A 15,303-nucleotide genomic window follows, 5' to 3' on the forward strand; every position below is an offset into this window, starting at 1 on the left:
CCAGAGGCCTGCTAATCCCTATAATTATGCTGTAGTCTAAGAGGCTCAGGCACCTCACTGGCCACCTCAGGTCACTTCATTATCCCAGAGAAAAATATCTGGTACAAATACTCTTAAAGGGGCAATGCAGGCAAAAACGTGATTTTCATGTGTTTTATATATATTTCCACACTATGAGGTTGGAATAATAGCTATTTGAAAAGACTGCCTGAAATTTCTGCTTGTTTTGAATGGGTGGGGTTTTGGACCACCTGGCGACATCTCCAGGCGGTATAAGTTTATCGACCTATAACAAAAAGAGTTTGCCCTCCTCTCTGCCAATAACAGCTAGGTTATTATTATTATATATATCTTTATTTTWTWWTTWTTTTWWTTTTACATATCCTTCCCATTAGGCTCGTCCAATTAGGCCCTCCACTCAGACCTCTCCCATATAGTCCTTGCAAAATTCTTATTTTTGACCATTTAATTGAAAACAATTATAGTAAGGTACTTAATTGTTAGCCAGAAAAAAACGTACTTTGAGATACTACTACCATATATTWAAATTTGAATTCAGCTGTTTTTTCTCAAGTACCTTAGCGTTAGTACCTTACTATGATTTTTTCAAATTAAAATGGTCAAAMAAAAACAAAATCTAAATAGCCCCATAACATCAGAGATCCACTACCATATTTGACAGTAGGTATGGGRTTATTTTCTGATTATGAATCCTTATTTAGAAGCCAAACCCATCACCGGTGTGCGTGGCCAAAGAGCTCTGTTTTCATGTCATCTGACCATAGCACCGGTTCCAATCCAAGTGCCAATGCAGTTTAGCAAACTCCAGGCTTTTACATCTGTTGGAGGACATAAAAATAGAGCTCTTTGGCCACGCCCAACAGTGGTAAGTTTGGCCTCGAAATAAGGATGCATAAGCAGAAAAGAACCCCATACAGTACCAATTTACAATATGGCGGGGGATCTTTGATGTTATGGGGCTATTTTGCTTCCACTAGTCCTGGGGCCTTTGTTAAGGTCAACGGCATCATGACCTTTACCCAGTACCAGGACATTTTTGCCAAAAAGCTGGTTGCTTCTGCCGGGAGGCTAAAACTTGGCCGCAAGTGGATCTTCCAGCAAAAAAATTATCCCAAGGACACAACAAAATCCACAAAGAAATGGTTAATTGGCCACAAAATCTAAATTCTGCATTGACCAGTCTCCGGACTTGAACCCCATTGAAAAACTGTGGTTTAAATTGAAGAGGGCAGTCCATAAGTGTAGATGAAGGATATCAAGGATCTGRAAAGATTCTKTATGGAGGAATAGTCTAAGATCTCTCCCAATGTGTTCTCCAATCTCATCAAACATTTTACAAAAAGGCTCAGTGACATTATCCTCTCAAGGTGAGGTATTGAAATCAGGGTTGTCAATCATTTTGACTCCTATCTTTTTAAGAATAATTTGTATTACTTGTTAAACAAAATCTCTTTCTCTGAGAAATTATGTTAGTGTAAAATAATATAATCTCCCAATTTGTTTGAGCATACAATATACTGTAGCTCAGTACTTTTTTTTGCTCATCTTTATCAAGGGATCCAATAATTCTGGATCTGACTCACTGTATCTAACTTGCTAAGTTATTGGGATTTAGAAGGCAGCGTAGCGATGATCCTTCTAAAACATTCAATAGCCAATAAAATATTAATCACAGTGTAAAGGGGAAAAACTCCTAGATAGTTACGAATGAAGCGATTTGTAAGTAAGGAGAGCTCTAACAACCATGAGTCAGAAGGAGGAGGACAGAATCGAWGAAGGAGAATTGTTCATGGGGATGGTGAAACTGTAGAAGAGGGGAGGGAAGACAACGTAGGAGAGTGGTGCTCCTCATCCTCCTTCWATATTTAGAGTTCCACAGGGTTATGACCAAGTCCCCATCATAGATAGCCTAGTGGCTTACAATAACAACATGGCATGCTTGATATATATCTACAGGTAATTTACTCGCTTTCTAATTGCTATATTGACATATGCACTTATCCACACAGAATGTTTATTTAAATTCAATGTACATTGTTACACAGTAGATCATAGCCAGAGGGTGCCATAAGGATAAGAAAAATGCATTTATATTATAATGTGGTGAAATTGTCTTCTATTCTACATAGAGAGAACCTGATAAATACAGAAGGGATGGTGGAGGTAAAAAGCTGAAATACAAAATACATTCTCTAACACATTACACAAGCTATGAATGGACAAAATGGCGGGACAGAAAACCAATCTTCAGAACTTTGCCATTTATTGATACAGCAATCAAATAATAGGTTACGTATGGAGTTTCACAGACATGTCAGTGATCGACAGGCTTCTGCCTTGCTTTCTCCCCTCACACCACCTCTTGAGTTCGTACGGTATGAATATGTATACATGCAAACGCCACCACACCAAGCCACCCCTGCCAGGTCTCCACAGCTACAGGGAAACCCTGTGGCCACTATGACTTGTCGTCAGTCTTCTTCTTAGTCTGGAACTTCCGGAACTGCGATTGAATGGCGACGGCCGCCTTCTCAGTCTCCGGGGCGTCCATGTCGATGTCAAAGTCCTCCGCTGGGACTTCCTGGGACTTCTTGGATGCATCTAGAGGAAGAGGAAATGAGGCTTGTGACTGGTCTCCACAGAGTACTACACTACTACTCTGGGTTCCTCTGACTGGGAGGCCCTCTGAATACACATTACAATACATTATACAGGATACACACTGAATCACACTTCACAGATTTTCTCATGATAAGATATAAATATATATTTTTTAATCTGTATGTATTTTAATATGACCAAGTAAACTGTTGATCTAAAGTAGGGTTTCCCAAACTCGGTCCTGCTTAGATTATGTTTGGATAAAGAGGGAAAGATTTATAAATACAAGGTACTTGAACCAGAGAAGCCTTTTACCAGATCTGTTGTTGGTATACACAATTCTAATAGAAATGGGAAACCACAATGATCATTAACCACTTCAAACTGTTTTAGAATACAGTTTCTCTACAAAGCAGAGATTCAACTCTTYGGATTATTGCATGGAACATTCTCCTCTTGAATTGATCTGCTTCAGTATGATCCACACAAAGAGAAAGGGAGAAAGACAGAGAAAGAAAAGCAAACTCATGTATCGATTGTGCAGCTAGCCTACCGGTCTCCTTGGGCTGTGTTCGAGTGCCTCTCTCTCCCTATTCAAGACCGAAAMGCTAACTGCTATGTCAAGGCTAGCTTCAACCACTGGCGTTTCTACGTTTTGAAGACATTGGGGGCTTAGCCCAAAGCCAGTAAAAAAAAACAAGGAATTTCAACAGCTAAATGCATGAATTTGGTGACCTTTGAGATAAACATTGAGAGATTAGGGGCTCTATTCATTCTGGATCGCTGAAGTTTTACAGATTGCGCGCTAGAAATGTAAAGGTACATTTCCCGATTGAGCTGACATATGCAGTGTTTACCGTGAATACAGTCTCCACTAGGGAACATTGCCTGTAAATTTCAATCATGCTGTAATACAAAATTTCCACGATTCGGATTGAATAGAGCCCTAAATCTAATATGTTTTTTTGTGTCTAACTTTTATTTAATTTGTCATTTTTCAATGGCCGTTACACAGGTACAGGTATAATATTCAGACTAATATCAATAAATATATTCACTTATCATATTTTTTGTTCATATTTTCCCATATATATTTTTCTACTAATTTTATAATAATACAATATAAWTATATTATATTCAGATGGGAAGGTACAAAAACTTGCACCTTCCCATCTGGCACAGCAGACACTRACAGTACTCAATTACAGTAGCTATTGTGGGTCTCTCTACTCTGGAAAAAAAGTACAAACTCTGTAATGCGTCAAAGAATTCGCCGGCTTCTGGGACTACCTTGCAGGTGTAGCATAACACCAGGATAAACTGATGTGCATAACAGTGGATGTACAGTACCAGTCAAAAGTTTGGACACACCTACTCATTCAAGAGTTTTAATTTAGTTTGTCTATTTTCTACATTGTAAAATAATAGTGAAGACATCAAAACTATGAAATAACGAATATGGAATCATGTAGTAACCAAAAAAAGTGTTAAACAATATTTTTTATATTTTAGATTCTTCAAAGTAGCCACCCTTTGCCTTGATGACAGCTTTGCACACTCTTGGCATTCTCTTAACCAGCTTCATGAGGTAGTCACCTGGAATGCATTTCAATTAACAGGTGTGTCTTGTTAAAAGTTAATTTGTGGAATTTCTTTCCTTCCTAATGTCATGGTTCCTCCTGGCACCAGAGGGCGGCAGAGACCACCCTAKAGACTTTTATTGGACTCAGGTGTAACTTATTATGTCATGATTGTGTTTTCTGTGGTCCTTTGCAGAAGCTTGAATTGTTTACCATGTGCGTTAKTTTCCTGAGTGAGTTTTCGAGACTTAGTGTTTGTTGTTTTTTCAAGTGTACTGTGATCCTGTGGCTACCGTATCTCAGTAAAGAATTATATTTATCCTTAACCACTGATTCCTCGTCTGGTCTCTTCTCTGCACCTGGGTCCAACCTTACCACRYCACAGCAAGCTTCTGCCTCCAACATCGACCCAGCAGAGATCCCCCAGATCAGGAATGTTGTAACCCACCAAGGAGCACTGCTGGGGCAGCAGCAAGAACAACTCTCACAAATATCAGAGACCCTCTGGGCCCTTACCGACTTCCTCCAACCACAGTCCAACCCCAACCCAGGAGGAGTCAATACCCAAGTCTCATCACCCAATGCTACAGGCGTCGCCGTAGTTCCTCCAGGGAATCTGCACCGGGAACCCAATATCCCAGCCCCACAGCGGTATGATGACCACTCAGGAGGATGCAAGTGCTTCCTCACTGCTCTCTGGTGTTCGAGCTACAGTCCTTCTCATTCTCCTCATTGTTCTCAGCGAAGGAGACCACTGATCTCATGATTACCCATGTCTTTTGACTTCTCCAGGACATTGTCTCAGATCGTGGGCTGCAGTTTGTTGCACGGTATTTTAAGGCCTTCTGCTCCCTGTTGGGGGCGTTGGTGAGTCTGTCCTTGGGGTTCCACCCACAGTCGAATGGGTAAACTGAGCGGGCCAACCAGGAGCTGGAGAAGTTGCTCCACTGTTTTGTCTCCACTCAAGCCAGCAACTGGAGCAAGTTCCTCATCTGGGCGGAATATGCTCATAACACACTGCCGRACTTGTCCACTGGACTGTTGCCGTTCGAGTGCCAGTTCGGGTTCGCGCTCCAGCACGTTTCCTGAACAAGAGGCCGAAGCGGGGGTGCCATCAGCCGAGGCGTTCATTCGACGATGTCGCCGCACCTGGTTCAGAGCGAGATCCTCCTTGCTCCGCTCCTTTGCCCGACMCCAACACCAGGCAAACYGGCACCGAATACCTCTTCAACTCTTCTGACTGGGTCAACAGGTGTGGCTGTCCACCCGTGAACTTCCCTTAAAGGTGGAGTCGCGGAAGCCCGCTCCACGCTACATAGGACCATTCAAGATCCTGAGTCGCATCAATCTGGTCACCTATCGTCTCCAGCTTCCCAGGTCCATGAGGGTCTGTCTGTCCTTTCATGTCTCCCGTCTCAAGCTGGTAAGGACCAGTCCATTCTCTCCCCCCACACCTGCTCTTCCGTCCCCTCAACTTGTGGATGGCCGCACGGCCTAAACGGTCCGGCGTCTGTTGGAGGCTCGACCCTGCAGTACCTGGTAGACTGGGAGGGCTACAGTCCCGAGGAGCGGGCATGGGTGCCTGCCCGGGACATCCTGGATCCGGGTCTTGTTAGACTTCAAACAACTACGTGGTGGTCATCATGGCTCCGCAGCTGGAGACGCTCCTAGAGGGGTGGGGTACTGACATGGTTCCTCCTGGCACCAGAGGGCGGCAGATACCGCTCTAGAGACTTTTATTGGACTCCGGTGTGTCTTATTATGTCATGATTGTGTCCCTGTTAAAAGTGGTGTGTTTTCTGTGGTCCTTTGCAAAAGCTTGAATTGTTTACCGTGTGCGTTCSTTTCCTGAATGAGTTTGAGACTTTGTGTTTTTTCAAGTGTACTGTGATCCTACGGCTACTGTATCTCAGTAAAGAATTATGTTTACCCTCAACCACTGATTCCTYGTCTGGTCTCTTTTCTTCACCTGGGTCCAACCTTACCACGTCACACCTAATATGTTTGAGCCAATTAGTTGTGTTGTGGTAGGGGTGGTATACAGAAGATAGTCCTATTTGTTACTATACCAAGTCCATATTATGGCAAGAACAGTTCAAATAAGCAAATAGAAATGACAGTCCATCATTACTTTAAGACATGAAGGTTAGTCAATGCGGAACATTTCTAGAACTTTGAGCGTTTCTTCAAGTGCAGTCGCAAAAACCATCAAGCGCTATGATGAAACTGGCTCTCATGAGGACCGCCACAGGAAAGGAATACCGGGACTTACCTCTGCTGCAGAGGATAAGTTCATTAGAGTTAGCTGCACCTCAGATTGCAGCCAAAATAAATGCTTCACAGCGTTCAAGTAACAGACACATCTCAACATCAACTGTTCAGAGACTGCGTGAATAAGGCCTTCATGGTCTTATTAGCAATGGACATTAGACTGGTGGAAATCTGTTCTTTGGTCTGATGAGTCCAAATAGTTTTATTATCTAGCTCGCTGGCTAGAGTAGGCCACTTTGTAGGCTCACTCAACTGAGCTGCTAGCTAGCTAACTAACTTTACACACTGTTTGGCATTGTGAATTAAATGTAATCCGATAGCTAACTTCCTATTAGATAGCTATCTTGATGTAATCATCTCAAAAACGTCTCCAAATGCATTTATAGATAGTAGCCATGGAAGAGGGTGTGGGTCACCTAAATCATCCTCTTCCCTACCAGTTGCCCCTGGCTGCTGCTGTTCTAAGTGCTCCACTGGCCTGCTGTTTTTATCTGTACCTTGGCCTCTGCTCTGGATTATCAACCTCTGCCTGACCTGACCCTGAGCCTGCCAGCCATCCTGTACCTTGGCCTCTGCTCTGGATTATCGACACCTGCCTGCCTTGACCTGTCATTTGCCTGCCCCTGTGGTTACAATAAACATTGTTACTTCACACAGTCTGCACTTGGGTCTTACCTTTATTCATGATACATAAGGCCAATTCCACCCCTTTAACCAGTTACTATGCTGTTAGTATATAAGAATACAACATTTATTATGAAATTTACAGGCAATTCACTACGGAATCCTAGTCTCTCATGATTGAAGCCTGCTGTATCTTTGGTGCTAACATTAGCAAAAAATAACTAAATACAGCCTTAGCAACTGTCCAAGCAACCATCCAACAACACTGTAGACCTATTGAAACTTATGAAAAGTATGAAGTTTTGGAAAGAGCGCAATGGCAGCTGGAACTGCAAATTCGACAGTTATGATGGGGGTGGTTTTGCCGAAAGGAATCATGGGAGTTTGAGCTTTGAACAACTATAAATATGATTCTATAGGTTTTTGAGCATCAATTTAAAATATTTACAGATGGTATTAGACAAAGACCTCTTATACACTATATTAGACCCGGCCTTTGGAACTTTGGCTTTCCTAGATATGGCTATTATATTGTGATCACTACATCCTATGGATTTGGATACTGCTTTAAAGCAAATTTCTGCAGCATTAGTAAAGATGTGATCAATACATGTTTATTTAATTCCTGTGCTGTTTGTAAATACCCTGGTAGTTAGACTGACAACCTGGACCAGGTAGCAGGCACTGGTTACAGTTTGAAATGTTTTCTTGAGTGGGCAGCTTGATGAGAGCCAGTCAATATTTAAATCACACAGAAAATATAGTTCTCTGTTGATATCACATATATTATCAAGCATTTCACACATATTATTCAGATACTGACTGTTAGCACTTGGTGGTCTATAGCAGCTTCCCACAAKAATGGGATTTAGGTGAGGCAGATGAACCTGTAGCCATATTACTTTAACAGTATTTAATATTAGATCRTCTCTAAGCTTAGATTACATAGCCTATATGGAATAACAGACATGAGCCAATCATGCTACCTGTAGAATGGATTAGGTTATAAGACCTCTATGATTAATCCATTTCGTCACTTCTACCTCCTCAACATTGAKGAGCCCACATRCCCATTTTAAACAGGGTTAAATATCTAGTTGTAGTAAAGTTCAGCTTCAGTCCACAGGGGTGCACTGTGTCACTGTCAGTAGATATATGCTTCAGTCAGTAAAAAGTTCTCATCTCTTTGGTCTCAGCTAGCTAGCCAACCAGTAGCTACTGAAGTGGCTAGCCAGCCAAGCTAGCTACATAAATTAAACCCATGAAATATACCCGCTGGAAATAAACACTTTTCCTAATATCATGACATATCAACCTTCGCTTGCSCATTCACTAATTATACTGTTAAATAACTCTGGCTGATAACCAATAGTTTATGGATGCTGAGYGCTAATGCTAGTTTATTAGCATTAGCCAATTCTTATGCTAAGGGTGACTAGCTAGCTAGTTAACTAACGTCAACCCTGCACAAACCTGAGACTAACTCTGTTGCTGCTGCTTCTGCACGTTGACTTTCTGGCTGTTCTGCAGTCTCCACCTCATTCACTATTGCCTGCTTATGCTCAACCTGCTTGCTTTTTTTGCCTCCCTTGCAGAAGAGTATGAATATCCATTCTCAATATCCATAATTGCTATGTGCTATGCTGCAGGCTCTAACTGAGTGACAGGCGTTTTGCTGAGTGATGACTTCAAAGACAGTACAGTATGAAGATAGGCAGAAACTGCTTTTCCAATATAAATCACAGATCATATTTGTAGGCGGTGTCATGGTGACGTTGGCTAGTTAAGCTCATGAGCATAAACACTTCATGAAGTCTAACGGTCGTCTCGTGCAGAACTGTGCATGTGCAGGCCATATTTTGTAAAACACTGGAATGTTCAACTCTTTTAGACATTGGCTCGAATCTACGTTGTGCCTTTAGATTTCGAGAAAATTAACAACTAAGGAAGAATGTTTCACTTCCATCATTGACTTCTCATACCCCAAACCCCGGGCTGGTCTGTTTGGTCTGTTTTGTAAGCGTTCCCGGATGTCTCACGATGTTGCACCTCTGGGTTTAGAAACTCTGTGATGACTTGACATCTAACCAGCACTGTAAAGCTGGCGTCAAGGGACTTGAGCGGTCCATTGCGTTGTGAAATCTCGACCAAATCACAGCAGGCAAAGGTGCATCACTCCAAGGGCTTCTTGCAGTGCCTGCTACTGCCTAGCGCAGTATATTGTATTTTTMTTTTGTCAATAAAAATTACAAAAAATACTGCATAGCGCAAGTGATGTGGGGTTATGGAAACTCATATCAGACGTACAGCCTGAAATAAAAGATGTAATAAAAACATCAAACGGTTTGGGGCTGGACCAAAAACATCCAGGGCTGAAGCCCAGGGCTAACGTTGCCACTGGCTTTAACCCCCTGCATTAATTGGTATTGAATTTTCCTAAGCTCTAATGTGCTCTGTATTCTTCTCTCAGCATTAGCTATTGAACTCTGCCCTACCCGGTATCGACAACGAGATGTATTCATAAGCTTTGTGCTGCAAAGGACAGAGAGGTGTTTTCAACCACAACGTCTTCATTTTGAATTTCAGGACTCAAAGCTGATGGGCTAAATTTGATATCTTACTACAATGTAATTATCTAAACTATAAATGTGTCCATTCAAAATGTTTTAAKAAATAGTTGAGGTTCTTGCATGGTAGTTTTTTGGGGATTCTTCATCAAGCTGAAAAATGTTGGTGGCCCGAATGACAATGATGAATCATGTTCACTGGGGTAGCTTTAGGAGTCGTCTTTTCTCCATACAGGACAGATTATCTAAGTTATTACTCTTGGCAGCACTTTCTGCAGCCATGTCCTTGCTCTTATGTGAATGTAATGCCTGGTGTCAGGGTGACACTCTGAATAGTCTTTAGAATACTTTTGCTGCAGGATTTTTTATTATTTTACAGTATATGTTTATGGCAGCTGGATGGTGGTTACAACTGTTATCAAAGACTATATGACATCATGCCACAGTAAATTGATTCACCCTGTCTCAATGCATGGGTTCCTTGGCCGACTTCAACATACTGTACTGTGACAAAACGGAGCTGGGTGGATTTTTGCTATAAAACAAATAGTATTTTCCAAAGTCATAGAATCTGAAAAGGTCCTTCATGAAAAAGAAAGGACAAAAACACGATTGTAGACTTCAAGCAATGACCTCAGGTCCCATTATCTGGACGATATGTGATCAATGTACAGGCAATAAAATGCACATGTCATTATAACCTACTCATGTTACCTTCACAAAAGCCTCGCAACTAATACAATAGAATAACAATTTGACAGGTGTGTGTGTGGTCTTTCTACTCTCATTCTCATAGGACCCTAACTTGGAAAGGAAAAGACAGCCTCATCAAAGCGAACCAGTTGGCCATCTCTCACTCCTCTTTAGTGTGTGTGTGTGTGTGTGTGTGTGTGTGTGTGTGTGTGTGTGTGTGTGTGTGTGTGTGTGTGTGTGTGTGTGTGTGTGTGTGAGTCCCACATGGGGCTTTGCGTGGCTTTGTGTGTGAAGGTCAGGTAAATACCACTGACCCTAGCTGCATCTCCCCAGCCACCTATTTTTTTTTTACCAAAGCATGAGGTAGAATCAATAGGTTGGTGCCTCATTGACTGCTTGCCTTTTGTGTTTTTATTTTATTTTAACAGTGGCTACTTTTTGTTTTACTTCAGGGATGAAGTATACAAAATAAACATGTCATGGTGACAAGTAAAGTGAACTTCAATATGTACTTGTACTACAAATATAGTATTATGTTCTGGGAGCAGATAATTATTTGACATCCATTATTTTATTGTTATTTATTGGATCCTGCTGTGTGTAATAATGGGTTTATTTAGATATCAATTTGGACTTTCCTTAAATATTGGTGATATTTAACAGAACAAGGTGAATATATTCTGGGTATAATTGAGCTAATTATGAGAGCATAAGAAAATGGGTCATCAGGCCTCACATTGAGCGCTAGTCCATAGCTAAGTATAGTACATGATGACTTTGATCTCAAAGATGAGGGAGTTGGAGATTATGCTGTGCCTCATTGAAATAAAAAGATTAATCTGCATAGTTCTCCATTTGGGGATACCTCGCACATTATTATGAACTGTTATAAAATCTATGAACTATAAACTCTGTGAACTACAGTATAGTATGTAATGTAATGTATTAATCCATATAAAAGGTTGAATGGAGTTGTTTCCTCACATCCGGTGGTGTAGTGGAGGATAAATGCAGTTTACCCACCTTTTGTGGAAAAAATGCATTGAAAGTATAAGGAGCGTTACTTTTTTCACCGCGACCAGGCGATCAGAGTTTACCCACCTATTTTTTTAACCAATTATCACTGCACACATCAAATGAAATGATGYCATGTACTTTCAGATCATACATTAAAATGCTATTTTATACATGATATAACCATGTCATCTCTCCATCAGCACCCCCAGCTGTTTCTATGAGAGGGACAGTCTCTGTGGTGAGTAGGACTTCATACAGCCAGGGAACATACGGCCTCAATGTATGACAGCTGGGATTCAATCAACCACTCTGTCCAAACTCATTACAGATTAACCTTAAATGTTTTAGGTAGATATATGAATATTGTCATATGAATATTGTGGTTATGTGAACGAGTAATTTACGTGATTGAGTGATCATAGTCAGAATCTCAGAATAGGCTTCTGCAATATCTCTCTCTCTCAGAGCAAGTTGCTATCATTAGTGTAGATGTGGTGACTTCATATCTCYAAACCCCTGGCTGATGCTCCTGTTTGGTGGGCCATTCCATTCCATCTCTCTGTAGAGACAGTTATCATGCAAAGAGCCTTGGCTTTGACTACGATGCTCTTCAGAAATGCGGAGTACAGAATGAATAGGGTGTACCAATGAATATGAATACATATCTCTCTCTGTTATTGTCGTTGGTTTTGAAAGGCTTTCCTCTATTGGCTAGGTATGTAGAGTTGGGGAGAGAGTCAATAGCACTGTTGGACTCCCTCCTCTGCAGCCTAAGAGCTCTGTGTATGTATTGAGTGGGGCTCAGGATGCTGTGGAAGCATTTTTCCCCTGCCTTCCAAGCATTAAATTAATTGTCAAGGTCAGACAACAAAGGCATTTCAGTCTTTTGTGTTGTTGTGTGCATGTGCATATGTGCCTGCGTGTGTGTGTTTTAATTAAGTGAACAAAGAGAGCAGGCCTTAATCGTGAAGCACAATAACATTGGTTTCCTGTATACTGTACCAAATCAAATTACATTTTATTGGTCACATACACATGGTTAGCAGATGTTAATGCGAGTGTAGCGAAATGCTTGTGCTTCTAGTGCCGACAGTGCAGTAATATCTAACAAGTAATCTAACAATTTCCCAACAACTACCTAATACACACAAATCTAAAGGGGTGAATGAGAATATGTACATATAAATATATGGATGAGCGATGGCTGAGCGGCATAGGCAAGATGCAATAAATGGTATAAAATACAGAATACTGGTACGGCAACTGCACCACCGTCAACCGCAAGGCTCTCTAGAGGGTGGTGCAGTCTGCACAACGCATCACCGGGGGCAAACTACCTGCCCTTCATGACACCTATTAAAGTGGCATTATTTAAAGTGGCACTGTTTAAAGTGACTAGTGACCTATTCATTAAAGTGGCCAGTGATTGGGTCTCAATGTAGGCAGCAGCCTCTCTGAGTTAGTGATTACTGTTTAGCAGTCTGAAGGCCTTGAGATAGAAGATGTTTTTCAGTCTCTYGTTCCCAGCTTTGATGCACCTGTACTGACCTCGCCTTCTGGGTGGTAGCGGTGTGAACAGGCAGTGGCTTGGGTGGTTGTTGTCCTTGATGATCTTTTTGGCCTTCCTGTGACATYGGGTGGTGTAGGTGTCATGAAGGGCAGGTAGTTTGCCCCGGTGATGCGTTGTGCAGACTGCACCACCCTCTAGAGAGCCTTGCGGTTGAGGGCGGTGCAGTTGCCGTACCAGTCTGTGATACAGCCCGACAGGATGCTCTCGATTGTGCATCTGTAAAAGTTTGTTAGGGTTTTGGGTGACAAGCCACATTTCTTCAGCCTCCTGAGATTGAAGAGGCGCTGTTGCACCTTCTTCACCACACTTTCTGTGTGGGTGGACTATTTCAGTTTGTCTGTGATGTGTACGCTGAGGAACTTAAAACTTTACACCTTCTCCACTGCTGTCCCTATCAGAAGTTCACATACACTAAGTTGACTGTGCCTTTAAACAGCTTGGAAAATTCCAGAAAATTATGTCATAGCTTTAGAAGCTTCTGATAAGCTAATTGCCTAATAGGCTAATCATTTGAGTCAATTGGAGGTGTACCTGTGGATGTATTTCAAGGCCTACCCTCAAACTCAGTGCCTCTTTGCTTGACATCATGGGAAAATGAAAAGAAATCAGCCAAGACCTCAGAAAAAAAATTGTAGACCTCCACAAGTCTGGTTCATCCTTGGGAGCAATTTCCAAATGCCGGAAGGTACCACGTTCATCTGTACAAACAATAGTACGCAAGTATAACACCATGGGACCACGCAGCCATCATACCGCTCAGGAAGGAGACGCGTTCTGTCTCCTAGAGATGGGCGTACTTTGGTGCGAAAAGTGCAAATCAATCCCAGAACAAYAGCAAAGGACCTTGTGAAGATGCTGGAGGAAACAGGTACAAAAGTATCTGTATCCACAGTAAAACGAGTCCTATATCAACACAACCTGAAAAGCCGCTCAGCAAGGAAGAAGCCACTGCTCCAAAAACGCCATAAAAAAGCAAGACTACGGTTTGCAACTGCACATGGGGACAAATATCATACTTTTTGGAGAAATGTGCTCTGGTCTGATGAAACAAAAATAGAACTGTTTGGCCATAATGACCATCGTTATGTTTGGAGGAAAAAGGGGGAGGCTTGCAAGTCGAAGAACACCATCCCAACCGTGAAGCACGGGGGTGGCAGTATCATGTTGTGGGGGTGCTTTGCTGCAGGAGGCACTGGTGCACTTCACAAAATAGATGGCATCATGAGGCAGGAAAATTATGTGGATATATTGAATCAACATCTGTCGTGAAGTTAAAGCTTGGTCGCAAATGGGTCTTCCAATTGGACAATGACCCCAAGCATACTTCCAAAGTTGTGGCAAAATGTCTTAAGGACAACAAAGTCAAGGTATTGGAGTGGCCATAACAGAGCCCTGACCTCAATCCCATAGAAAATTTTGTTGGCAGATCTGAAAAAGTGTGTGCGAGCAAGGAGGCCTACAAACCTGACTCAGTTACACTAGCTCTGTCAGGAGGAATGGGCCAAAATTCACCCAATTTATTGTGGGAAGCTTGGGGAAGGCTACCCGAAATGTTTGACCCAAGTTAAACAATGTAAAGGCAATGCTACCAAATACTAATTGAGTGTATGTAAACGTCTGACCCACTGGGAATGTGATGAAAGAAATAAAAGCTGAAATAACTCATTCTCTCTACTATTATTCTGACATTTCACATTCTTAAAATAAAGTGGTGATCCTAACTGACCTAAGACTAGGAATTTTTACTGGGATTAAATGTCAGGAATTGTGAAAAACTGAGTTTAAATGTATTTGGCTAAGTTTGTATGTAAACTTCTGACTTCAACTGTATATCTCTCTGGTTCAAACAGACAGTCATCAGAGCTTTGGGTTCACAAGAATTCTAAGGGTAATTTATTTTCTAGAGTCAGGACTTTAAAGTTGAATAGTGTTGCAGATATCCTGTGTTTTGTTAAAGATAGACTAGGATGAGGAATATTGAATTGTTGTTGAAATACACAGTGTACAGTGCCTTCAGAAAGTATTCACACCCCTTGACTTTCTACACATTTTGTTGTATTACAGCCTGAATTTAAAATGTATTAAATTGAGTTTTGTTTGTCACTGGCCTACACACAATACCTCATAATGTCAAAGTGGAATTATGTTTTTCAAAATGTTTAATAATTAATTAAAAATGAAAAGCTTAAATGACTTAAGTCAATAAGCATTCAACCCCTTTGTTATGGCAAGCCTAAAAAAGTTTGGGAGTAAAAWTGTGCTTAACAGGTCACATAATAAATTGCATGGACTCTGTGTGCAATAATAGTATTTAACATAATTTTTWATGACTACCCCATCTCTGTACCCCACACATACA

The 15,303-nt window shown here is 41.5% G+C and overlaps 1 protein-coding gene across 1 annotated transcript in view; it reads right to left on the reverse strand.

Moving 5' to 3' along the window:
- Positions 1–2,267: 2,267 nt before the first annotated feature.
- pcp4b (Purkinje cell protein 4b) overlaps positions 2,268–15,303 on the reverse strand; it is a 47,782-nt gene continuing 34,746 nt past the window's right edge. The window contains exon 3 of the mRNA XM_024014058.3: positions 2,268–2,622. Coding sequence (XP_023869826.1) covers positions 2,480–2,622 — 143 coding nt within the window. The 3' untranslated portion in view covers positions 2,268–2,479. The remainder of the gene's footprint in view (positions 2,623–15,303) is intronic.

The sequence above is a fragment of the Salvelinus sp. IW2-2015 genome, linkage group LG22, assembly GCF_002910315.2.
Source record: "Salvelinus sp. IW2-2015 linkage group LG22, ASM291031v2, whole genome shotgun sequence".
Taxonomy (NCBI): domain Eukaryota; kingdom Metazoa; phylum Chordata; class Actinopteri; order Salmoniformes; family Salmonidae; genus Salvelinus; species Salvelinus sp. IW2-2015.